Source organism: Saimiri boliviensis, chromosome 9 (assembly GCF_048565385.1).
Source record: "Saimiri boliviensis isolate mSaiBol1 chromosome 9, mSaiBol1.pri, whole genome shotgun sequence".
Taxonomy (NCBI): domain Eukaryota; kingdom Metazoa; phylum Chordata; class Mammalia; order Primates; family Cebidae; genus Saimiri; species Saimiri boliviensis.
Genome location: NC_133457.1, coordinates 31,557,498 through 31,583,935, shown reverse-complemented (window position 1 = coordinate 31,583,935; position 26,438 = coordinate 31,557,498). Strand labels below are relative to the sequence as shown.

Below are 26,438 nucleotides of genomic sequence, written 5' to 3'. Positions count from 1 at the left end.
ATAGATGTCTCCCCTACCTGCAGCCCCTACCCTTCAGTGTTGAGGCTGCCTTTGACTCTGTATCTCCTGCTGAATGTTAGACGCTTGAGTCCTATCTGTCTTATCTGTAGTGACTGTCCCCCCTCCACCCCTCGCTGCCCCAATCTGCGTCATTCCAGTGTGAATAGGGTGTGAATGCCAGCACTCAGATGACCGTGCAAGTGGGTGCTGCCCGAGCTGGTGCTGCGTGCACTGATGGGGACGTGTCCGGAGTGTGCTCCCCCTCCGCTCCGAATGCCAGCCTGTCAGGGAGCGGTAGGAAGATTCGCTTCCTACCTCACATTCGCCTCACTGTCTTCGGCGTGTTTAGCCTTCTACTTCTCTGGAAACATTGGTTCTTCTTCTTTTTTTTTTTTTAAATCCTTTTTAAGATTCAGCCGGTGAGTTGTTACACACTCCTTAGTGGATTCTGGTGTCCATGGCCATCGTCCTGTTGAAACTTTGGTTCTTTGTCCTGAGAGCTCACAAAAGAAGTGGTGAACCTGAGACTGGAAAGAGAGTGGCGGAGGGGGCTGTGATCGGGCGACTGCGGGGCTGCGGGGCTGCGGTTCTGGTTTAGGAGCTGGTCTTCCTTTGGCTGCTGTGTGACGCAATGTGCCACTTGTGTCACCTGCAGCCGCTGATAGCCAGGCCCTGTGAACGGGGAAGGTAAAGAGCCCCCAACAGTTACTGGGACCTGCTGTGAGCCAGGCCCTGGGCTGCACTCTTCTCCTTCCTCAGCCCACTCTGGCTTCCCGGTCAGGTGTTTCTAATGCGAATCACCAACCCCGTGATGCCTTTTGAGATGGGAGCTCAGATTTCCCAAGAAGATCTAAGTCGATCCAAATTATAGCTCACTAGCAAATGACCCAGTGCTGTCCCTGTGGTGTGTTTATGACACGGTGGGGGATGCTGCCTTTAAAAGTATCCACTTGTAAGATGTTTAGTGAGGCCCCATGTGGTGGCTCATGCCTGAAATCCCAGCACTCTGGGAGGCCCATCACTTGGTGGGCAGATCACTTGAGGTCAGGAGTTTGAGACCAGCCTGGCCAACATGATGAAACGCCATCTCTTCTAAAAATACAAAAATTAACTGGGTGTGGTGGTAGGTGCCTGTAATCCTAGCTACACTGGAGGCAGAGGCAGGAGAATTGCTTGAACCTGGGAGATGGAGGTTGCGGTGGGCCAAGATTGTGCCACTGCACTCCAGCCTGGGCAACAGAGTGCAGTTATGTAAAAAAAAAAAAAAATTAGAAATAACAACGAAAATTTTCTGAGCACCTACTGTGTATGTGCACAGGATGTTTTGTATTGTGAGGGAGATATCAGTAGGATGGACCTTTTGGAAATAAAGTCCCAGAAATCTAGGAAAATACTAAGATAGACCCATAGAGAATGAGGGCCAGGACTTAACCATTCCTCTTCTTGTTCCTATCTCCATCCACCTCTCAAATTTCCCTTCAAGGAACCTCTTTTCTGCTTTGGGAGTTCTTTTTTGTTTTTGTTTGGTTTTTGAGATGGAGATTCGCTCTTGTTGCCTAGGCTGGAGTGCAGTGGTGTGATCTGTGCTCACTGCAACCTCTGCCTCCCAGGTTCAAGTGAAGCGATTCTCCTGCCTCAGTCTTCTGAGTAGTTCCAGGCATGTGCCACCACGCCTGGCTAATTTTCTAATTTTAGTAGAGACCGGGTTGCTCCATGTTGGTCAGGCTGGACTCGAACTCCCGACTTCAGGTGATCCGCTCACCTCGGCCTCCCAAAGTGCTGGGATTAAAGTGTGAGCCACCACACGCAGACCTGCTTTGGGAGTTGTACCAGGATCCTCTCTGTGCGTTTGGGTTTTGTGCTCTAAACCCCAGGCTGAAGTTTCCGGTGGGAACTTACTAGATAGACGTTGCCTTTATTCCTAGACAGAGTGGCTGCCTGAAGCCCTTCTTCCTTCCCTGGCCTGGTGCACTGGGCTGTCTGCTTCAGAGTTCTGATTGCTCCTAGGTTTGCACAAGCCGTGAGCAGCAGCCACTCCCTCCCTTTCTCCACCTCCAGCCGGGCCCTCCCCAGACCTCTAGAGTTCTCGGGAGAACAAACCCTGCTCCAAAAGGTACTTTCCAATTTCCACAGATTCCGGAACCCTGAGGCATTCCCCCTCCAAAGTGTCCATGTCCCATCAATCTTTGAGAGGCCTCCTCAAGCCGAGGACCGTAGACCAAGGTTGTATCATTCTTGACCCGAAACGGAAGCGTGAGGGGTTCAGGTTAGGTTTGAGGAGACACTTCTGAGGATCTAAGTCAAACTGGATAAATACCGAGGAGTTCAGAAAGCCTCCTTTCCTGAAAGTCTTTAATGCCGGGACTTCTGGTTCTGTACTGCCGTTTAGCCCACACTTAGCTAGCCAAAGCAGCCCATGTGCCCATACTGCAGAAGGATTGAAGGATGGTTTGTAAAGCATCTCCTTAGAGTCGTGGCAGTGGCTTCTCTACCTGAAGTTTTCCTTGCCTGGTCCCTGAGCTCAGGTTTGGGGGCAGAGATGGCCCTCGGGGGCTTTGTGTCAGGATTTCTCGAGGCTGGTCCTCTGATTCAGGTCACTCCCTTGGCTGTGCTATTGTCACACGTGCTCCTACCTCAGGTCTTTGGACTTGCCCTTCCCTCTGTTTTTATTTTTATTTTTTTTGAGGCCGAGTTTTGCTCTTGTTGCCCCGGCTGGAGTGCAGTATTGTGATCTCGGCTCACTGCAACTTCCGCCTCCTGCGTTCAAGCGATTCTTCTACCTCAGCGTCCAGAGTAGCTTGGATTACAGGTGTAACACCACCACGCCCGGCTAATTTTTGTATTATTAGTGGAGATGGGGTTTTACCATGTTGGCCAGGCTGGTCTTGAACTCCTGACCTCAGATGATATACCTGCTTCGGCCTCCCAAAGTGCTGGGATTACAGGCGTGAGCCACCTCGCCTGGCCCCATTCCCTCTGTTTGCTGGTGTCCTCACCCTGGTATTTTCATGGCCCGATTCCTCATCTCCTTCAGGTTTCTGCTCAAATGTCCGGTTATTCATGAGGTCTTCTCAGGCTAACATTTAAAATGGTAACTCCCAGCCCACATCCCTGCCAGCCCCAGCCCCCATTCCTTGCTCTCCTTTTTCCCTGATGTACTTCCCCGTGCGACCTGTGGTAGTTGACTTGTTTACAGTAAGTGAAGCTTCACAAGGGCAGGGAGTTTTGTCCATTTGGCTCCTTGCCAGGTCTGCAGCGCTAGCATGCAGAAGGTACTCAAATACTGTATAAATCAATAAATGAACAAACTAGTGAATGATGCTGGGGAGCCGCCAACAGACAGAGGTTCCTCCGCTGCCCTCCCTTGAAGTCACGAGCTTTTCCTCTCCATGGCCCCTTTACTCGCAGCCTCGTTCCCACCTGGTAGCTAGGTGAGCAGATGGAGAGCGACCTGACTGGCAAATCCAGCTCCATCTGGGTTGGGTTCATTCAAATCCCATTTGACGGGTGGGTCCCCATCTGGCTGTGACACATCCTGGAGCGGATTTCACACCACTCCCTGCTCTTCTGTACCCCAAATCTTTGATGGGAAAAGACGTAGCAGGGAGCTGGCTGGGAGGCTCCTAGGCTGTTGGGAAGCCGTGGATGCTGGCTCCTCTCCTCCTCATCCCTTCTCTTGGCCAGTGGGGACGATAGGACAATGACTGAGTCCCTTGGGCAAGCAAGCCACTGAGTCATCAGACTGAATCAGATGATGCCCAGGTCCTGAGGTTGAGTCACTCTTAATGGGCAGAGCCCAAGAAGAAATGTTGAGAGCGTCCTGCCTGGCTTTATGCCTGCAAGTCCTCCTTGTAATCTCCTTCCTTCTTGCAGGTGGGCAGGAAGAAGGAGGGTAGCATTCCTAACCTGACTCCTACCGCTCACCCCCATGGGACCTTGTTGGTCAGTAGCGAAGGAACTGGAAAGATATTCAAAGGCTGGGGCTGGGCACGGATGTCGCATTTCATCTCCGTGGAGGGCAGGTTGCTCAGGCCAGATGGATGAGCTTGTTTGTGTGGGAATGTTCCTCTCACCTTCCTGATGGTGAGGGGGGCGATGTCCACCTCCAGCTGCTGCCAAGCGGGGGCTTCCTGTTTTCTTCCTTTGTTCTTATCCCCACCCGCTTCCTTTTTGTATTTACAAACCTCTCTGGCTGTGTGCAGCAGGGAATGGTGCCTGAGAGCCTCCTTCAGATAGCCGTTCCTTCCAGTTGGAGTCAGGAGGCACTGCATCCTCAGAGTCCCCTGCATCCTCGGAGTCCCCTGCATCCTCATTTGTGAAATGCTGGCAGTCAAGGGAACAGCCCTGGCTGTCTCAGGAGGTTGGGCTTAGGATTTAAGTGAGATGGTGCATTTTACAGTGGAATCCCAGCATGATCTTAGGTTTTGGCTTCATTAAAAAATGAGCATTTATTATAGAAAATTGAGAAAATAGAAGAAAAGAAGTCCCAGTACCTTCTCTTACTATTTGATGTATATCCCATATTTTTTTAAAAAAGAAATCATGATAATTACATGGTAGTCATGTATCAATGCATTTTCTACCTTTGATGGTCGTATTATGTGGGAGAAAGTCCTTATTTTTAGGAAATAACAACTATAAAAGTGTTGGGGAGGGGGAGCATCAGGTCCTCACTCAAATTGTTGAGAGCAAAAAGTTCTTTGTACGGTACTTTTTCTTAACTTTATGAATATTTTGAAATAAAAGCACGTATGCTATTTGGAGAAAAACAAGGTGCTGTAGTGGTGGTTTTATATGTGTGGAATATCCTTGTCTATCTATCCAGCATTTCAGTTGAGGGTGCTTAAAAGGGAAAAAACCTCCTACACTTGATTTTCTCTGAAGAGTTTACAAAGATTTGTAATTTCAGCCTGGGTAACTTAGTGAGATCTTGTCTCTACATGAAATAAAAAAATGTAAAATTATCTGGAGGTAGTGGTATGTGCCTGTGGCCCCAGCCCTCAGGAGGCTGAAGCAGGAGGATTGCTTGAGCCCAGGAGTTCAAGACTGCAGTGAACCACGATGTCTCTGTTGTACTCCAGCCTGAGTGACAGAGCAAGACGCCAACTCAAAAAACAAAACACACACACACACACACAAAACCAACCCCCCCCCCAAAAAAAAACAATAATAAAAAGATAGATAATTGTTGGGTTGGTAGAAATCATATACGTTCATTAAAAATTTGCATTGATTGGCCAGGTGCAGTGGCTCACGTCTGTAATCCCAGTACTTTGGGAGGCTGAGGCAGGTGGATCACAAGGTCAGGAGATCGAGACTATCCCAGCCAACATGGTGAAACACCATCTTTACTGAAATACAAAAATTAGCTGGGTGTGGTGGTGCATGCCTGTAGTCGCAGCTACACGGGAGGCTAAAGCAGGAGAATTGCTTGAACCTGGGAGGCAGAGGTTGCAGTGATCCGAGATTGTGCCACTGCACTCCAGCCTGGTGCCTGGTAACAGAACAAGACTCTGTCTCAAAAAAAAAAAAAAAAAAAAAAAAATTGCATCGATTTTATTTTTCCTGATGTGAACTCATTTTTCAACCAATGAGTCAGATCCAATTCTGTGATCTTGAAAACCAAGTCCAGATTCTGCCAAGTGGAGGTAGAACATGACATGTGTTTTCTGTGCCACATTGGGGGCAGGGCGCTGGCTTTGCTTTGAGAGTTTTTGTCCTTGAGCCCAAGCTTGTTTTTAAGCCTGCTTTGACATATCTGCCAGCCCATCTGGCCTTCAGCATATGAGGCGGGAGCAGTCTGATGGGGGCGGAGCCTGTGTGACTCAGTGATGCTGAAAGCAGGGTGTATCTTGCTTACCTGGCTCCCCTGGTTTAACAGTAGCTTTGGACCTGTCATTTTATCACTGCCAGTCCCAACTCTTATTTTTTTTCTTCTTTAGGAAAATTCTGTTAAAGTACATACAACACAAAATGTACCATTTTTACCATTCTCTGTTTTTCGTTTTTGCTTCTCTTTCATTTTAACTGTTCTTAAAAATGGCGTGAAGACATTCACATTGTACATGCACATTGACTTGCTGTGCAACTCTCACCATCGTCCATCTCCAGAAGTTTTTCATCTTCCCAGACTGTAACTCTCTACCCATTAAACGCTAACTCCCAATTCCTCCGCTCCCCCAGGCTCAGGCGACCACCACTTCTATTGCATATTTCTATGAAATTGACTACCCTAGGTACCTCATATAAATATTGAGGAATCATACAGTATTTGTCTTTTTGTTACTGGGTTATTTCACTTAGAGTAATGTCCCTATTATAGCATGTGTCAGAATCTTCTTTCATTGAATGTGTATACCACATTTTATTTATCCATTCATCCATGAACATTGGGCAACACTTGTTATTTTCAGTGGTTGGAATGTGTCAGAAGAGAGGAGAGCACTTTGCAAACTTGATGGGCAGCATAAATGCAAAAGAGTGGGGGTTAGTGTTGAAAGTTGCCTGTTTTGTGTTTATGGGACCTTATAAGGCCATGCCTTACATATAACCACCTTTAGACAAGGAGATGAATGGGAAAACATTTGAAACTTGTAGAGTAACTTGTAGGCTCGACTCTTAAAAGCTGTGGGACCTTTGGCAGGTTACCTAATCTCTGTGCCTCAATTTTTTTTTTTTTAATTAATAAAATGGAGTTGACTGGGTGAGGGGTCTTAGGCCTGTAATCTCAGCACTTTAGGAGGGCAAAATGGGAGGACTGCTTGAAGCCAGGAGTTCGAGGCCAGCCTAGGCAACATAGTGAGATACTGTCTCTACAAAAAGTAGCCAGGCAAGGTGGTGCATACCTGTGGCCCAGCTACTCAGGAGGCAGAGGCAGGAGGATAGCTTAAATCCAGGAGTTTCAGGCTGCAGTGAGCGATGATCGTGCCACTGCATTCCAGCCTTGAGAACAGGGTGAGATCCTGGCTCTTAAAAAAAGTAAAAAGTTGTGTATCGGTTAGCTTTGGCTGTCAAACAAACCAGCCTAAAACTTAGTGGCTTAAACCTTTATTTAGCTTATGATTTTGTTGGCCAGTTTTTCTGATCTTGAGCTTAGAGCTGATCTCACACATGTACAGTCAGTTGGTGGGTTAGCTGGGGGCCGGCTGATCGTGGTCTTATCTTTCAATCAGTTGGTGGTCAGCTAGGGTAGTAGGAGTGACTAGGCCACATGTATCTTTCATCCAACAGGCTAGTCTGGTCTTTTTCATACAGTGTTGGGATTCCAGGAACAAAAAGGGTGAGCCCTTTTCAAGCCTCTGCTTGTTTTATGTTTATTAACATCTTAGGAGCTAAAGTTAATAAACCTTAGTTTATTAACTTTAAAGTTAAAACTAAAGTTAATAAACTTTAGCCTCTAAGATGTTAATAAACATAAAACACGGGGCCAGTCCAAAGTCAAGAGTTGGGAAAGATAAACCCTATCTGCAAAGTATTCTAGCTACTTTTGCAGTTTACTCCAGTGATTGAATTAGTACATGTAAAGCATTTGGACCAAAGAATTTTAAGATTATCCCAGATGAATTTTTCTATTAAATGTTGAGTATCTGTGGTGAATCTGCTGTCTTGTAATAAACAAAAAAAAAATCACCACAAATAACCTATGGGCAGAAGAGGAAACAGGCCCCTCCTGGCTGGGAGGGGGCTGTGGAAGACATAGAGATGGTGCCAGGTAGAAGAGTGAGTCCAGGTAGGTTGAGAACATAGTTGTTTGTGAGAACAGAATGTGCCAGAGGATGGAAAATGATGAGGAAGGAGTAGCTGACTTACCTTCTCGCTGATCAAAAGCACTCGATGCCCAAAGGGATAGTGTCGCATGGGCCTTGAATGGATGAAGAATCTTGTTTCTAATGAAATGAAATGGGTCAAACACATCAATTAATATTCTGAACTATTATGTTAATTCTAGGGAAACAGAGTATTATCCTGGTCCTTTGTTGGGAAATTCTAGGCATTGATTTCGTTTGTAGAAAACCTTCCATGGCCGGGAGTGGTCACTTGTGCCTGTAATCCAGGCACTTTGGGAGGCTGAGGTGGGAGGATTGCTTGAGCCCAGGAGTTCAAGGCCACCTTGGGAAACATGATGAGACACTATTTCTTTTAAAAAAAAAAAAAAAAAAGCCAGACCTGGTGGCACTTGCTCGTGGTCCCAGCTACTTGGGAGGCTGAGGTGGAAGGATTGTGTGGGCCTGAGAAGTCAAGGCTGCATGCAGCTGTGATCGCACCTCTGCACGCCAGTTTGGGTGAAAGAGTGAGACCCTGTCTCAAAAAAAAAATAAAAGGAGAAACCATTTCATAAGTAGAGAATGAGAGGCTGATGTTCTGCAAAGGTGGGATATGTCAAATGTAGATTATTACTTTATATGTCTGTGTGGGGATTTAAAAAATTTTCTTTTTTCTTCAATAGCGATTGACTGTGTACCTACTACATGCCAGGTATTGTTCTAGCCACTTGTTGGCCTCAAGCATAGAACAAAGATCCTGTCCTTATGGAGCTGACATTTCCCCCTCTTGGCAGTCTTATGAAAGGGTGTGGTGGAATGGACTGTTCGGAGCAAAAGTAGAATCTTTGTTACTGACCTGGATAGGGGTGTGTGTGTGTGTGTGTGTGTGTGTGTGCGTGTGTCTGTCTGTCTGTCTGTCTGTCTTCTCCGTTTGAGATATGGAGTGAGACTATGGGAGGATCACAGTGGGCTTGGGGATTGGCAGAGAAACGCATCTCACCTTTGTCTGTGCTGGCCATTGTGGAGTATACAATTGTTCTGTATCCTCCGGGAGCTCCATCTACATGCAGAAGCAAGGCGATGCTACGGCAGAGGTAAATACAAACAGCTCTCATTATCTGTTGTAGTCATATTCTATAAAGTTGCTATAAATACTGAATTAACAGGTACTGAGGCTTTGTTCCTAGGGGAGAATAGAAGATTAGGTTCCTGAGAGCCTGCAGTCACAACATTTTTGTCAGGTGATCAATATATAACCTTGTTGGATGTGTGTTTCTGTTTAAAGACATAAAATAAGTATGTTAATAAACATACTTATTTAGTAAGTTTCTCACAATCAATTATATGCAATATTTCTTGATAGTAAAACACTAGCTGCAAAGGGCTGAATGTTTTCCCGATTCTGGGTGATGTGACTGTAAACTTCTTTGGCTCTTAGCCTCACAATGATGCTGGCCACTCTGGTTTTTTAATCTGTCATGACCTCTCAGGATTGGTGCCAGATGGAATCTACAAATCCAGCCGCGTTTCCATCTTTTCCATAGCTTCATCATGCACAACGGATGTTACTTTAGCACTTACTAGAGTGAACTCGTGTTCAGATTGGCAAATGTCCTCTTCCTTTTTCTGCATGGGTCGTTTTGTTGACTCATTAACACTGAACTCACAGCCAACAGCAGTATAACTTCTGCCTGAAAGAAGCTCATCCAACACAAGTATTTTCTCCATAAGGCACATCACAGCCTTCTTATACTTAGGAGCCCTAGAAAGGACTTAATTGCTCTACTTGGAGGCCAATTTATAGAGAAAAATCATCAACATAAGCCACAAAAATGTGAAACACACGGCACTAAAAGCACCTTGGAAAGGACACTTGTTTACAGTATGAGAGTCGAAAAAAGAAGGCAGAGAAGGTTCTTGTTGGACCTCAGCTAGAAATACGTGTATCAGGTGGCTCATTTTCTCACCACTCTGTACATGTCGATGAATGACCCCCCCAAACACTGTGAAATGGCCCCCCAAACACTGGGGTTACGAATAAAGCTTAGTAAGTAGGTAAATTCAGAGATACGGAAGCTGTGAATAATAAGGACTGACTGTATTTGCCAAGAGCCACATGGAGAGGCTCATTTGTTAGTGCACTGAACCATGTGGCTCTGGTGTAGATGGCAAAGGGAAGAAGCCAGGGAGTGTGTCACTGTGTGTGTGTGTGTGTGTGTGTGTCTGTGCACATGGGGGGATGCTGCCCATCGGGAATGTTTGATGGGAAAGACACACTGTGCACCCTCTCGAAGCACAAGAGGGAGGCTGGGTAGTAAGGACAGAAGAGCAGAGATCTGAGGGGAGGGGTCGGTGTGGATATGAACTTGGGTAAGGAAGCCAGAGCCTTGGAAAGAAAGGCGTAGCGGAGCTAAAGGACCAGGCAGGAGAGGAACAGCGTGGGCAGCTAAGAATGCCGTACGCCTCCGCCTGGCCTTCACACTTGGTTGAGAAGCTGCGAAGTAGCCATGGTGGGCTCTTGAGTTGGGGGCTTGGTTGTGTTCGAGAAATTGATGCCCTTATGTTAACAGCAGCTCCATTTGTTGAGCTCTAGTGATGTATTAGGTGCCACACACACTGCTCTGTGCGGGGCTGTCATTGTCTCCCTTGTGGCCTTACAGTAGGAATGAAGAAACTAGTCTTGGAGACCAAAGACTGTTACCTGGGCCTTTACGTAAACCTTTCTGGTGTTGTGGCCAAATCTAAGAGAATGTGAAGGGAGACTGTAACAGACTTGGTGGCTAATTCTCTGTCCAGATTATCTTGTAGGGAACTCCAAGGTTTTGATCTGAAGAGCCAATAGGAAGTTGATAGAGAGAGGGAATCTGGCTTTGGGAGAAGGTGGTGAGTTCACGGTTCATAATGCTAAAGTTGAAGGGGTCGGGTACCTGGGGAGAAATGCCATTGGCTAGAATGCAGGGAAGCTGGGAGTCAGTGGGGTGGAGGTGACAGTTTACTGAATGGAAGGAAGGAAGGGAGATGGAAGGGGAGGAGGAAGAAGAGTAATTTCAGCCCTCTTTGTGTACCAGACACTTTCTAAGTGTTTTACATGCATGAGGAGGAGTTATGTGAACACACACACACACACACACACACACACACACACAAACACACACACGAACTTTTGCAGAAGAAGAAACTGGGGCTTAGAGGTTGTGTTCTCTTAAGGGGCTATCCATAGCCCTGATTTATTCAGGCGCTGCTAGGGGCCTGGGTCTGTGCTCATAGGTCTTTTATGTACATTCTCTCATTTAATCCTTAGAGCAAGATTGCAAGGTGATATTATTTTCTTTGTTTTTGAGACGGAGTCTTGCTCTGTCACTAGGCTGGAGGACAGTGGCATGAACTTGGCTCACTGAAACCTCTACCTCCCAGGTTCAAGCGATTCTTCTGCCTCAGCCTCCCGAGTAGCTGGGACTACAGGCACACACCACCACTCCCAGCTAATTTTTGTATTTTTAGTAGAGACGGGTTTTACCATGTTGACCAGGATGGTTTCGATCTCCTGACCTCGTGATCCACCCGCCTCGGCCTCCCAAAGTGCTGGGATTATAGGCATGAACCACAGCGCCCAGCCTGTTTTCTTTTCTGTGTGTGTGTTTTTTTTTTTTTTTTTTTTTTTGAGATGGAGACTTGCTCTATCGCCCAGACTGGAATGCAGTGGCGTGATCTTTGCTCACGGCAACCTGCACCTCCCAGGTTCAAGCGATTCTTCTGCCTCAGCTTCCCGAGTAGCAGGGACTAAAGGTGCATGCCACCACACCAGGCTAATTTTTGTGTTTTTAGTAGAGATGGAGTTTTGCTACATTGGCCAGGCTGGTCTCGAACTCCTGACCTCAGATGATCCGTCTGCCTCGGCCTCCCAAAGTGCTGGGATTACACGTGTGAGCCACTGTGCCTGGCCTGCAAGGTTGTATTTCATCATACTGAGGGGGAGTAATCGCTGAGGCTTGGGGACGTTAAGATCACAGACCTTGTGAGGACAGGAGTGAGGGTTTAAACCCAGGTCCACCTGGTTCTGGCTGCTGCCTGGTGCCTGGCAAATCGTAGGCATTTATGACTCTGCAAACCTGAAAGACATTCTGGTACATCTGAGGAGAATGCGCCAGAGATAAGTGACTTTTAGGACTAAAGGCAGGTTTTGAGTTCATCGGTGTGGATATTTCCCTGCGTGCCCCTGACTTTTCTGGGCTGGGGTAACTGAGAGGCTCTTATCTGGAGTCCTTGGGAACTTTCCCCTCCTGGGGCCCTGTTCCAGCCCTCCTAGGACTTTAGTGCGACTTTGTCATGCCTCCCTTCGTCCCAGTCACTTTCATTTCTGTAGAGCCATTTGCTTGCCTGGGGCAGGTCTTGCCACAGGACTTTGGGTGAGGAGGTCTGGCTTGGTGACGTTCATCCCTGTGGCCCTGGTCACATTCCCCCTCGGTGGCCACAGGCCAGTTCCTGGGAACTGCGTCATTCTTGCTGCCCAAAGTAAGAGCACGTAGTGGAATGACGGGGCATCTGTCTCAATTTCTAGTTCCTCGAGATTTATGGCAAGAACTAAGCATGGACCCTTAACTCTCCCTCGCCGGGAAGACCGCATCCTGCCTTACAGTCTTGACTGAAGATTCTGGGAAAGCAGCAGCTGCACTTTGGAAGCCTGGAATCTCCAATTAGGATGGGGTCAGGAGGGAGATGAGCAGCAGCGTTTGACCCAGGTCAAAGGCTCCTGACATGGAGAGGTTGGTTTGGGGGCTTCCGCCAGAAGAGCTGCACGTCCTGCTTGGCTGACTCTGCCTCCAGTATGGGGCTGGGGCTGGAGCAGGGAGAGCGTTGCTCATCTTGGGCTTTTCTTTTCTGATGGTGCCGTGGGCCACTTGCATTCAACCCTGTTCTGTCTGGCAGGTGGCAGGAAGCCCACGTGGGGGATCGGTTGCAGGCAGGTCTTCGCCAGGAAGCACTGGGCTGGAGGAGCTGCCCTCCATCACCCTGTCATTTGGGAGGTTTGTCACGGGCAGTTCCCTTTGCCTTGCCGTCTTTGCTAGTCACAGAGGTGTGGTTGGGCCCCAGTGGGTGCTGCTGGGCAGGCAGTGTGCTTTCCGAGGCTAACTGGTGTGGTTTGTCCCCACAGCCTAGTGGTTAGAGGGGAAGCAGGGTGTGGAGTTTGTTCCCTGTCTGAAACCATGATGCTCTTTAGATGTTTCCTTCCTTCTTCTCATCTGCACTCTGTTTTCGGTAACGTTACTGCATTGACAACGGATGGCCCCTTCCCCTCCGTAAACCGCAGGCATTCCCTGGGAAGCGTGGTAGAGTGACTAAGTTTTCAGGTAAAGGAAATCAGACCTTATTTCTGCTACTAGTTTCGTCAACACAGGCTGGCCTTTTTCTGTTGCCTGGCAACAAGGTCTGGCCCCTGGCCAGACGGCTGTGCCCTCTTGGCGTACCTTCTTTTCTCTCCTGACTTGGGGGATGCCCCTGCTTTCCTTCCTTTCTTTTCTACTTTTTCCTCAACCCTCCCAGTTGTGACTTCATATTCTCTTCCTTCTATGAAAATCTACCTGAAGAATCTGATGAAATTATTCATGCTGAGAAGTAAATGACTGATAAGACTTAGAGGTTTATGGTCTCTGGGCCTTCAAGTGGTTCCGACTTACAAACATCCCCACAGCTTGGAATGCCCCGCTTCCAGTCTGGGGGGACTGCCCATTCCAATCTCAGGGCTCATCACGCTGCAGGAACCTCTCCACACGTGAGAGACAGAACTACACGTGTTCCACCAAGTGGGAAATGTTTGGAAGTCCAGGCTATAGGCAGAGTTTTCATTTCTATGCAGTGGGATGTCCTTGTGGAGTTTGAGCCAAAGTAAGATTGGCAGATAGAATACAGGAATACAGGACATCCAGTTAAATTTCAGATCGTTTTTTTTTTTAGTATAAAATTTTCCCGTGCCATATTTGAGACATAAGCTAAAAAAAATTGTTTACCTGAAATTCAGATTTAACTGGAAGGCCTGTATTTGTATTTGCTAAATCTGGCAGCACTACAAAAAGGGAATTTGTAGTGTTGATCAGCCAGAGGGAGAAAGTAGTTTTGGGGTCAGCTGCCCTGTCTTGGGGTTCCTGAATTCACAGCATATGGAGCTGTGGCGGGATCCTGGCTCCTACTTTGTCATTCCTTAGCCTGTAGCCTTGAGTGGGCACAAGTGATCACAGACAGTAGAGTTTAATTATACTAAAAAGCACGCAAATGCTCACACTGTTGTTCTAGCTACTCCCAAGCCTGGTGTTTCTAGGAAGAAATTGAGTTTCTGAGATAAGGGGCTGGGCCTAAGATTTTATTTCTGTCTCCTCAACCCTCACTAGCTTGGTTGCTGAGAGCTAGTCAGATCTGGTAGAATTCCGAAGGGCTTCATGGCAGGCCACATCAACTGAGTCTCTTCTGAAGAATCTTCGGGAATGTGGATTCCTCAGTTGTCTTCTCCTGTCTTCTCCAGCCACTTCCTGTTTTTGCCTCTCACCAGTTCTCTCCCCTTCTTCATTCTTGATGGCCTTTATTAGTTTGATATTTATTAGTTTCTTCCATGTAAAACTTTCAAGGGCATGGGGGAGTTTACCTTCTCGCAGAGGACGAAGCACCTGTTTGCTTCAGTTAAGGCAACGATGGGCTCCATTTAGGAAGCCTCACTTTGTAGCTTTCATTTTGAGGAAGTGGATTATTTTTAGTTTTATTTTTTATTTTTTTGAGCTGGAGTCTCACTCGGTCACCTAGGCTGGAGTGCAGTGGTGCCATCTCGGCTCACTGCATCCTCTGCCTCCCGGGTTCAAGCGATTCTCCTGCCTCAGCCTCCAAAGTAGCTGGGATTACAGGCATATGCCACTATACCCGGCTATTTTTTGTATTTTTAGTAGAGATGGGGGTTTCCATGTTGGCCAGGCTGGTCTTGAGCTCCTGACCTCAAGTGATCTACCGCCTTGGCCTCCCAAAGTGCTAGGATTACAGGCATAAGCCACCGGGCCTGGCCTGAGGAAGTGGCTTAAATGGAAGCAGGAAAAATACGCCCTGTGCTCACTAATTCCCTGTCGGCCCCAAGCGTACACCCCAGCCCTTTGTCAAAGCACCGTATTCCAGAGTAAGTGCTTGGTGTTATTTCTAAAATCAGTGGCATATCAAAATCTTCTGAGGTTTTCTCATTCTTTAAGTCTCTTGATCTCAGGGTAAGGCCAGATTAGTGAAGGTTCTCCATATATAGAGAAGCGGGGGTGTCTGTTTTCACACTGACCTGGGCACTCAGCAAAGGTGGTAGAAGGTATCTGCAGTGGGTCCTTTATTGAAAGCAGCTGTTGGAAGGTTGGAAGGAAATTATGAGGTATAAGGCGCTGTATTAGTTTATGTAGGCTCCTTTTCTACCTACCCCCATATCAATACCCAAGGCCATAGGAAAATATATGGACGAAGGTATGTGGCCTGAAATTCTGAAATCTGCATTGCCTTGTGCACAAAATAATAGCTGTATCATCTATCAATTAGGAATTATGTTTGATTGTAAGCCACAGAACTCAAAAACATGACCTAAACACACAAGGATTCCATCTTTCAACTAACAGAAGACCTAAATTAGGCGGTCCAGAATTAGTGCTATGACTTCATGGTCATCTGAAACCTAGTGTCCTGTTTGCTGCTTACATCCTAGTATTTGAATCCAATTTTCCGTGTCACATTGTGGTTGACGATGGCTCCAGGAGCTCCAGCCATCACGTCTGCATTTCAGGACAGAAGGAGGAAAAGAGGAAGGGATGTATGTTCCTTGAATTTTTAAAGAGTCTTCTTGGGAGTCCCAGACAACACAGTTTCCATTCATTGCTAGAACTTGATCAGATAGTCACAGGTAGCTGCAAGGGAGGCTTGGCTTGGAGTCTTTTAGCTAGCCAGGCAACGTAGTTTTAAGGATGAAGGGGGGAATGGATATTGGGAGGCAGCTAACAGACTGCCATGTTGGTACGGTAGTTTATCTTCTAAAAAGGTAGTGAATTAGAAGAAGTTAAAGGTGAGCGTATGTTACCCACAGAGCAGGCATAAGACTCTTTTAAGCAGGTAGACACAGTAACTACCTGTGTATCTTTCTGCTACATCACTTCCCTCCCTTTATGTTGATGGAAAACCTCCCGTCCCATTCTACATTGTGTTGGAGATTTACAAGGAAATGCCAGCTTCTAATAAAGTGTGTGTTTTGTAAAGTCACAGAATCCATTCATTCCTACTTCAACAAATACTAAATGACTCATTTCTTATTGTCACTTTTTTTGGTGCAATCCCTCATGTCTTACCCAATGCATTGAAATAGCTTTTTTTTTTTTTTTTTTTTTTTTTTTGAGACAGGATCTCACTCTGTCACTCAGGCTGGAGTGCAGAGGGCTATGATCCTGGCTCACGGCACCCTCTTCCTTCCAGGCTCCAACAATCCTCCCACCTTACCTTACAGGTGCACATCACTATGCCTGGCTGATTTTTGTGTTTTCAGTAGAGACGGGGTTTCACCATGCTGCGCAGGCTCGTCTCTGAAGAGATGCACTTGCCTCAGTTTCCCAAAGTGCTGCGATTGCAGGTGTGAGCCACCGCCCCAGGCCTGAAGTAGCCTTTCAACTGGTCTTCCTGCCTCCTGGAACCTCCATCTCTCCCTACTGCCTCCCAGCTGAATTATCTTGCCAGAGTCAGTTCTGCTGTTAGTCCTGCTAAAAACTTCAGTACATATGATGATTAATTTTATGTGTCAACTTGACGGGGCCACAGTGTCCAGATATGTGGTCAAATATAATTCTGGTGTTTCTGTGAGAGTGTTTTTGGATGACATTAACATTTAAATCAGTGGACTTTGAGTAAAGCTGGTTTCCCTCCCCAATGTGGGGGGTCCTCATCCAGTCAGTTAAAGGTCTGAATAGAGCAAAAGAGGGACATCCCACAAGCAAGAGGGAGTTCAGCAGCAGACAGCCTTCGGTCTTGAACCGAAATATAAATTCTTTGCTGGGCCTCCAGCCTACTTGGAGACTTTGAACTCTGCAGATTTTGAACTTGCCAGCCTCCATAATTGCATGAGCCAATTCCTTATAGTAAATGTTTCTCTGTGTAAACATCCTATTAGTTCCGCTTCTTGGGAGAACCCTGGCTAATACAGAACGTTTGCTCTGTCTCCAGTGTCAAGCCCAAATCTGACCACAGCGCACGAGGTTTTTCCCGGCCTTGGCCCCTCTTGTCTTTCGGCATCTGCCCTTCTCTGTGCTGAGGTTCAGGGTGTATGCGCGTCACTGCTTACAATTGCGGGGTGCGTTGTGGTGTTCTAGTCAGGATTTCTGAGGACAGCAGGGAATGTTTTGCATCATTGCATAATCTGTTCTTTCACTGTTGCTTTGTTCTTCCCAGACTGACTAGCTCTGTGATGTTCAAAATAGCAGCCATTAGCCACATATAGCTGCTTAAATGTAAATTAACTAAAATTAAACCAAAAATTCATTTATTCACTCTGGCTGGCCACATTTCAAGTACTCAATAGCCACACGTGGAGGCTGGCTACTATTTTGGGATAGTAGATAAAGAACGTTTCCATTACTGCAGAAAGTTCTGTTGGACGGCACTGCTTAGCTTTTACCCTTTGCTGGATTAAAATGAAGGCACAAGTCAGTGTAGCTTCTATGAACCCTTCCTGTAGCCCTGCTCCCTCAGCTTTTTCTCAGCTCTGCTTCTTTGAGGATTTGAACATTGTAGATGTCACCCTCTCAAAACAGACATGTGCATAGGTGCGTACATTGTAACTTCAAGGTAGATATCACATCCGCTTAAGTATTCCTGTCGTGGGGTAATACTCGCAAGCTAATGCGACATAGTGCTTGCTTACATGACACTCTATTGCTTACCGTGTGCTTGTTCTCAGCACTTAATACGTATTAACTCACTTATTCCTCACAGCAACCCCATGAGCTAGGTTCTGTTATTATCTGTGTTTTGCAGGTGAGGAAACTGAGGCACAGAGAAGTAAGAAAGTGCTCAGGGTCACACAGCTAATGCGTCTAGAAGCCTGAATCTTGATCTGTGTTCCTAGCCTGTAAACCATGGGTTAAGATGCCTGCCCTGGAATCGTGAGCTTGAGAGCAGAAACTGTGTCTTACCCTTTCCGCATCTTCATGTTGTGTGGTGCAAAGTAAAGGTGGCAAAGTACTTGCTCTAAAGAGGAATGCTTGTGGCCTGGCACGGTGGCTCATGCCTATAATCTCAGCACTTTAGGAAGCGGAGGCAGGTAGATTGCTTGAGCCTGGGAGTTTTCAAGACCAGCCTGGGCAACATGGCAAAACCCCGTCTATATAAAAAACTAACTGGGCTTGGTGTGCTCCTGTAGTCCCAGCTACTGGGGAGGCTAAGGTGGGAGGATCTCTGGAGCCTGGGAGGTTGAGGCTGCACTGAGCCATGATTGTGCCACTGCACTCCAGCCTGAGTGACAGAGTGAGACCCTGTCTCAAAAACGAAACAAATAATAAAGGAATGTTTGGAATTGATAGAATTACAAAGGCTTAAGGTGTAGTCATCTCAGCCCTGAGACATTTGGATTCCTCTGTGTGGATATATTATCCTTTTTCATTCTTAGTTCCATTGGCTGCGGTTTATTTCCAGCCATTTAGAGCTGGGAGGAGGCCCCTGAGTCCCTCAGACCTGCTTTGCTTGGCAGTACCAGGTGGAAAGGAGATTTGCCAGGATCCTGGGCTCATTTGGAGAGCCCCTACTGCACCAGCTTGGGCCAATCCCGGCTCCTTAGATGGGGGCGGAGCTGCTGCCCTGGCCCCGTCACAAGGCCCTTAGCATCCTTTCCACAGATCCCTGGGTGGCCTGAAATGATGTGGCCTCCGGCAGCCAGAGGGGTCCCTGGCTGTGTGTGCCCTTGTGCCCGGTGCTATTTCTGACCGCCTGCTCTGGCCAGGGCCCCCTGGCTGCAGCCATGCTGAGCGTCTTTGCACTTGTATGATAACAGATCCCTCAGATTTTTTATATGCTGTGCTCACCAGAAAGGTATGTTGGGTTAAGTCCTGTTTATATTAAGCCCTCATTTTCATCTGTGTCCCTCTGACCTTGAATTCCTTTGCAGATCTTCTTGAAGGTGGTAGTTAAAATTAAGCCAAGTTATGCTGATCCAGGAGCAAGATTAGGTTGGAGGTGGGGGTTTGACGTTTCAGTGAACCAGTCACTCCTTTGGCTGTGCTTAAGTGTACCGGGCAACAAACAGTGCTGAATGAGCCAGGGAAGGCGGAAACCTGGAAGAGGTGGGAAGAGGAGAGCCAGTGTTCCCGGCTACTGGAGGGCTTGGCGTAGCACCTGGTTCTAAGTGCAGCTTCTTCACCATTCTAGTGTTGGGGACTCACAGTGCCTTCCGAGAGTCTGCAGTCCTGTTGAGAAGACCAAGTGAATAGTCCAATAATTCATGAGATGTGTTCCTGATACGTTCATAGTGTTGGGTAGTTTTCAAAGTATTTTTTCACATACACTATTTTATAATGTGGCAAACTGAGGAAACAAGTACAGAAACTTGGTCCTGTGAAATCAGAGAGGGTAAATTTTTCCCCCGGCTTGAGTTTCCTGAAGCTCCATTGGGATCTGGGTTATATATCGCCCAGCTTGGAGGAGGTGAGGTCGAGTGGAGGGGGGAATGAGTTAGATCTTGAGAGAATGGCATTCACATGACGTGACTTAGGGTATATAGTTTGATTACTCACGTGAGTTTTTACATCACCCTGAATGGCCATTTTCAAGGATAAACACGTTCAGATAGACATGTGTCTAATTGCGGCAGTCACAGGAGAAAAAATCACAAATGCATTCATAATGACTGATCATAAGGGAGTTGTTTGTGGGTGATCATTTCTACCATAAACATTGGTAGTATACTAGCCACTATGCTAGATTTTGGGAATTAAAAAAATCAGTAACACAGTGTTGGCTCCCATAAGACTTTCCAGGACACAAGGGGCGATGCTGCTGTGACGAGATCATAGAAATTCTATGCACTATGCATACAGGAGAGGGCTGTGGGTCACCAGCCTTTTTTGCTGTAGCATCTTAACTCCAAGTGTTCTGGGTCTGGGGGACTGATCAGGCATTTGGTCATCCAGTGTGTGCTGGTGTCCTGGGTTTGAGTTGTCCTCTCCTGTCTCTTCACACACCTTTCATGGGTGTCTCCCAGGCTTATAGGCCAAGAGTAGAAAGATCTGGGCTTCCAGATTGCAGAGTGAGTTGGTGTTAACTGAAGTTACTTTGTCTAGAGTGGGTGTGTCCTCTGCCTCTGTTAAATGGCATCCCTTGGGACCGAAGCCAAGCAGTCGTGTGAGGTACTGGCTGGCAAAAGACCAGTCGTGGCCAGTGTGGAGAAGCTCTCCAATTAAGAGGTTCCTTTGGTAGACCCCAGCTGGCAGGGAAGGGGCCATTGACAGATAACTCCCCTTCATCATTTATTTTGAGTATTTTTGTCTGAGGCATGAGGAATGTTAATGACTTTGAACCCGTTTATTTCAAGGGTGTTGGAAAGCAGTTTCCAAATATAGATGAGCAGAGCCCAGGATTAGCTTATGAAAGTTTGGCATGTGGCGCCTCCAACCAAGTGGGCAGATAGTGGGAAAATTTTAAAAATAGTCCAGGTAAGAACCCATGCTGGATACATCTGCAGTGGTTTCTGTAGAGCCCGTTTGTTCCTTGGTATAGAACTAGGGGACAAGAAGGGGTTTGAACAGGGATTGCCAGGCCTTTGGATGCCCTATAGAGAGATTGGTCGGCAAAGTGGGTGTGCAGATGGTGGCATGGAGAGGGTATGAATGATGGGTTCTCATCAGGATCTACAGTCTAGAGAGTGTCTTGTAAGCTTCAGTGAAGCTTGCTTAAGCACGGCCAAAGGAGCAGCTGGTTCACTGAAATGTCAAGCTTACAAGATGATACACCACTGGAGCGGAGCGGGGCTGGGCGGGGACAGGGGCAGGATGGTAATATAGGGGCCCCGCTTTGGTGCTTTTTCTATCCAGGTGATCAGAATCGAAGGCCTGGGTGTGGGTCCTGTCTCCTTCCTTTCTAGCCCCATGACCTTGGACCACTGCCGTAACCAGTTTCTTTGGGTGTAAAATGGGTCTGACAATACCTCTAGCAGGGCTGTGGGCTAGACTCCATTGGTTCACACCTGGCACACCGTAGGGATTTCATAACACCCCCTGTCCTGGCTCCTTCTATCCTCCCTGCATCAGGGCAGTAGAGGTAGAGTGCGGGGAGGGACGGCCTCATCCAGGGTCCTGCGCTTGGTTTCCGCCCTCCTGGAAAGTGGATCTGTCCTGGTGTGGTGCTTTGTAGTTTTAAGTGGGCGTGTTTTGTTGTTTTTCTGTCTGCCAGGGACAGAGAAAGAGCTGAGAGCTTTAAATCATCGCAGAAGTGATTGAGATTAGAGATGAGAACTTCTGAACCACTGGAGTGGCTTGGCCACTCACTGGCTATTGGGGCATGGCTGGGCGCCGTCATTTCCTACACATCTTAAAAGACTCATGTGGGTAGGGTGGGCTTGGAGGGACCATGAGCAGCTCAGTCTTGTAAACCTGTCTCTTGTTTGGGTAACATTTTATTTATTTATTTATCTGTTTGTTTGTTTGCTTGCTTGTTTGATGGAGTTTCACTCTTGTTGCCCAGGCTGGAGTGCAGTGACACAGTCTTAGTCCATCACAACCTCTGTCTCCCAGGCTCAAGCGATTTTCCTGCGTCAGCCTCCCGAGTAGCTGGGATGACAGGCATGCACCACTATGGCCAGCTAATTTTGTATTTTTAGTAGAGACAGGTTTCACCATGTTGGTCAGCCTGGTCTCGAACTCCTGACCTTAGGTGATCTGCCCACCTCGGCCTCCCAAAGTGCTGGGATTACAGGCACGAGCTGCTGCGGCCGGCCTGGGTTAACATTTTGACTTTTTACCTCCCCTTATTGCCAGTCAATCTTAGATATTTCTTTTTCTTTTTTTAAGGCAGGGTCTTGCTCTGTTGCTCAGGCTGGAGTGCACTGGTGCAGTCTTGGCTCACTGCAACCTCCCTCTCCTGGGTTCAAGGGATTGTGGTGCTTCAGTCACCTGAGTAGCTGGGACTACAGGCACCCGCCACCACACTCAGCTAATTTTTGTACTTTTAGTGCAGATGGGGTTTCGCCATATTGGCCAGGCTGGTCTCGAACTTCTGGCCTCATGTGATCCACCTGCCTCGGCCTCCCAAAGTGCTGAGATTTACAGGGGTGAGTCACTGCACCTGGCCTTGTTTTAGTTTTATTTGTTTGCTTATTTATTTGAAATGTTGCCTTTAATGAGGATAAGCACTGACAAATATTTTTGGTTTTCCCTATTTTTTTTTTTAGTAAACATTTTCTTGAGTTTTGTGATTATGTGGAAGGTAAAGAGCAAAAGTGATTATCAGAACTGATGAACCAACACCTTCAAAATATATTTCTTTTTTTTTTTTTTTTGTTTTTTTGTTTTGTTTTTTTTTTTTTTTGAGACGGAGTTTCGCTCTTGTTACCCAGGCTGGAGTGCAATGGCGCGATCTCGGCTCACCGCAACCTCCGCCTCCTGGGTTCAGGCAATTCTCCTGCCTCAGCCTCCTGAGTAGCTGGGATTACAGGCACGCGCCACCATGCCCAGCTAATGTTTTGTATTTTTAGTAGAGACGGGGTTTCACCATGTTGACCAGGATGGTCTCGATCTCTTGACCTCGTGATCCACCCGCCTCGGCCTCCCAAAGTGCTGGGATTACAGGCTTGAGCCACCGCGCCCGGCCGCAAAATATATTTCTTTACAACTTTTTTTTATGGAATTTCTACAAAAGTAGAATCATCAGTGGACCACACATGCCCATCACCAGCGTCCACAGTTGTGAACCTCCTGCCAATCAGGTTTCATCCACCATCCCTTCTAGTTTTTTCCTTCATTATTTTAAAGCTGTCAGAGATTTATCACTGCACACCTGAATATTTAGATATTTATCTCTTAACAGATAAGAACCTTTAAAAGGTCACATTTTTTCATCTAACAAAATTAGTTTTTAAATATCATCTAGTATCCAGTCCTTTTTCAGATATCCCCAGCTGTTTTAAAAAGGTGTTCTACTGATTGGTTGAAAACATTTGACTGGAAGTAGTGGTTATTTTTTGACTTGATAAATAGTGTGGATCTCCCCCTGTCCCTCAGATTATGCTATTGCTCCACCCAGTGACATAATTTGGAGTTTAAATAAAGAACTGTGTGGTAGATAAATAGCAAAGCAACCGCTGATTAAGAAATGTATTGAGAAGCAATTTTGTAAACTCTTTTTATCATGGAAAATTTGCAAACTTGCACAGCAGTAAAGAAGACAGCAAAAGCAAAACAGCTTGTGGCTAACTAGTCTGCTGGCTCCCAATTTGCCTATGTTGTTAAAGCCAGATACTGCATTACAGAACTCTCCCTCTGTGTCCCTGCTGTAATTACGTATTTTCAGTTCCAAAACTGAGGCTTCCTTGGAGTTAGCAGAGGCCGTGGCGTTCGAATCTGAAAAGTTAGTGACTTGTTCAAGGTTGCTGACCCGAGACAATGGTTATTGTTGGTGCCAGGGATTTACTCTGTTCTTCCTGGTTCTCATGACACAGACCATGGCCTCAGAGTGGCCCAATTGTCCTGGTCAAATCAATGCCAGTTTTGTGCAAGGCATCAAAATGTGCTTTTTTTTTTTTTTTTTGGTGGGGGCGGTGGGAGACCGTGTTTCATTCTTGTCGCCCAGGCTGGAATGCGGTGGTGTGGTCTTGGCTCACTGCAACCTCCGCCTCCTGGGTTCACGCAGTTCGCCCACCTCAGCCTCCTGAGTAGCAGGGATTACAGGCCTGCACCACCATGCCTGGCTCATTTTTGTATTTTTAGTAGAAACGGGTTTCACCATGTTGACCAGGCTGGTCTAGACCTCTTGACCTCAGGTGATCTACACTCCTCAGCCTCCCAAGGTGCTGGGATTCAGGTGTGAGCCACCATGCCTGGCTTAAAATGTTTCTTTTGTTGGCATTATGGGATGTTAAGATTGGAGAGATACAGGGGGCTTGTTTTTCCACATGGTGCGGGTGTAACCATCTCGGGGGAGCAGTCACTGAAGAGTTTGTGTTCTGCTCACAAGCCCCAGGCAGCAGAGAGTGGACTCGGGGAGGGAGCAACTGGCCACCTGGTTCTTCCACTAGAGAGGAAGAAGAGAGGCAGGAGGCGGGATCAGAGCTCTGCCAAGGGCTCTGACAGCCCAGCTGTAGCTTACAGGAGGGTTTTTTTTTTTTTTTTTTGAGACGGAGTTTCGCTCTTGTTACCCAGGCTGGAGTGCAATGGCGCGATCTCGGCTCATCGCAACCTCCGCCTCCTGGGCTCAGGCTATTCTCCTGCCTCAGCCTCCTAAGTAGCTGGGATTACAGGCATGTGCCATCATGCCCAGCTAGTTTTTCGTATTTTTAGTAGAGACGGGGTTTCACCATGTTGACCAGGATGGTCTCGATCTCTCGACCTCGTGATCCACCCGCCTCGGCCTCCCAAAGTGCTGGGATTACAGGCTTGAGCCACCGTGCCCGGCCTACAGGAGGGTTTTATGTATACCCACCTCTCCTCCTATGCTCCACCCTTCTGATTGGAAACCAGCAGCTACTCATTAACTGCAAAGGATTGTCATGAGGTATAATTGCGGAGCACATGGACTCTCAGAGCATGCAGTATTACAGTTCTTTGCAGCCCTGCGGCATAAAGCATTGCTCTTCAACCCCTCACAGCGTCAGGCAATGACCAGGTTTGTAGCCTGGTTCTGTATCCTGTGTCCAAGTGGAGGATGAAATAGCTTCCCAGATTGGGTGTGTGTGTGTGTGTGTGTGTGTGTGTGTGTGTGTGTCTGTCTGTCTAGGAGACACTGGGGTTTTGTTGGTCCTGGGAATGATGGTGTAGGTGGCGGTCAAAGGCAGAGATGGAAGATAAATGTGAGTGGACGGGCAGAGAGGAAGGCACAGCCCTGCTGAGCTCAGGGAGACCCATGGCAGTGGAGGAGCGTTCTGCGTTAGCACACATTTGAAGAATTAGGAGATGGCTCAGATTGTACATGGTAACTTTTGGGACTGAAAAAAATGTTCCATATGTTTGACAGATTTTTAGATTTTTGTTTTGTTTTTGAGATGGAGTTTCATTTTTGTCACCTAGGCTGGAGTGTAATGGCGTGATCATGGCTCGCTGCAACTTCCACCTCCCAGGTTCAAGTGACTGTCTTGCTTCAGCCTCCTGAGTAGCTGGGATTACAGGCACCCACCACCATGCCCAGCTAATTTTTGTGTTTTTAGTAGAGACGGGGTTTTGCCATGTTGGCCAAGCTGGTCTTGAACTCTTGACCTCAGGTGATCCGCCTGCCTTGGCCTCCCAAAGTGTTGTGATTACAGGTGTGAGTGTTGTGTGTGTGTTTTGGGGACAGAGAGAGTGCAAGAGTGTGATGTTGGGGATGGGTGTGTGTCCAGCTGGCAGGGAAGGCAGCTTGGATTGGGGTTGGTGGAATACCTAAGCTCGATGCTTTGAGCAGGCCAGTTTACTTGTCAGGTTCTTACATTTTCTCCTAGAAAATAAAATAATTGGTCAACGTGTCTCCATGTCCCTGAGCACAAAGACCCTGTTGTTTGGTTCTGCGGGCTAGGAGTCTGGGTTGGGTCGTGGTACCCTGGGATGTGGTTGGGGGATTTTGACCTTGGGGCACTGCTCTCTGTCCCCGGCTCGGGCCCCTGCCTCATGCCTGGCCCGTGGTCCTCTAGCCGGTGGCACACTGCTACAGCATGAAGGTGAGAGTAGAGGACAGCGAGGAATGTGGGCGCACCCTTCTGGCTAAGGCAGGCAGGAAGAGCCTGGCTTCTGTGTTGTTGCTGCAGCAACAGGAAGGATTTGATTTAGGATGCTTAGTTCCCGCAGGCCTGCTGTGTGTGGCTGGCAGACCCTATAAGCTGCTTGTAATTGTGAAAGAATGGAAGTGTGGGGAGGGGTCCCAGACATCAGCCGGCTGACTAGCCTAGGCATGCTGACTCAGGCAAAGTAATGCCCTGTGAAAACACAAGACCTGAGACCCTCCTCCTGCCAGTGTTTGGTTTTTTTTGTTTTTTGTTTTGAGACGAGTCTTGCTCGTCACCCAGACTGGAGTGCGGTAATGTGATCTCTGCTCACTGCAACCTCTGCCTCCCAGGTTCAAGTGATTCTCGTGCCTCAGCCTCCTGAGTAGCTGGGATTACAGGTGCACGCCACCATGCCTTGCTGATGGTTGCATTTTTAGTAGAGACGGGGTTTCACCATGCTGGCCAGGCTGATCTCAAACTCCTGACCTTGTGATCCACCCACCTCAGCCTCCCAAAGTGCTAGGATTACAGGCCTGAGCCACCGTGCCTGGCCTCCTGCCAGCTTTTACATGAAGGAGGGAGATTCCATAGGGTGACAAATGGTGCCAGCTTGAGGCAGAGGAACCAGTGCTGCCTGAGTGCAAGGGGAAGCCCTTTGGGTGGTTTCTATGAACACGCTGTGCCCGGAGGTGACCTGCGGGCTGGTGTCTGGCACTGAAGAGAAGCAGAGGTGGGCTCAGTGCTTCACGAACCTT

The 26,438-nt window shown here is 47.5% G+C and overlaps 1 protein-coding gene across 3 annotated transcripts in view; it reads left to right on the top strand.

Annotated features, from left to right (window-relative positions):
- Window positions 1–26,438, top strand: part of SH3BP5 (SH3 domain binding protein 5) — a 79,008-nt gene that overhangs the window by 31,330 nt on the left and 21,240 nt on the right. Inside the window, exon 1 of one of the 3 annotated variants that reach the window (XM_010335670.3) lies at window positions 18–18,833. The exons of the other annotated variants lie outside the window; for them this stretch is intronic. Within the exon in view, the coding sequence (XP_010333972.1) occupies window positions 18,786–18,833 (48 nt within the window). The 5' untranslated portion in view covers window positions 18–18,785. Of the gene's footprint in view, window positions 1–17; window positions 18,834–26,438 lie in introns of those variants that run through there. 3 annotated transcript variants of the gene reach the window in all.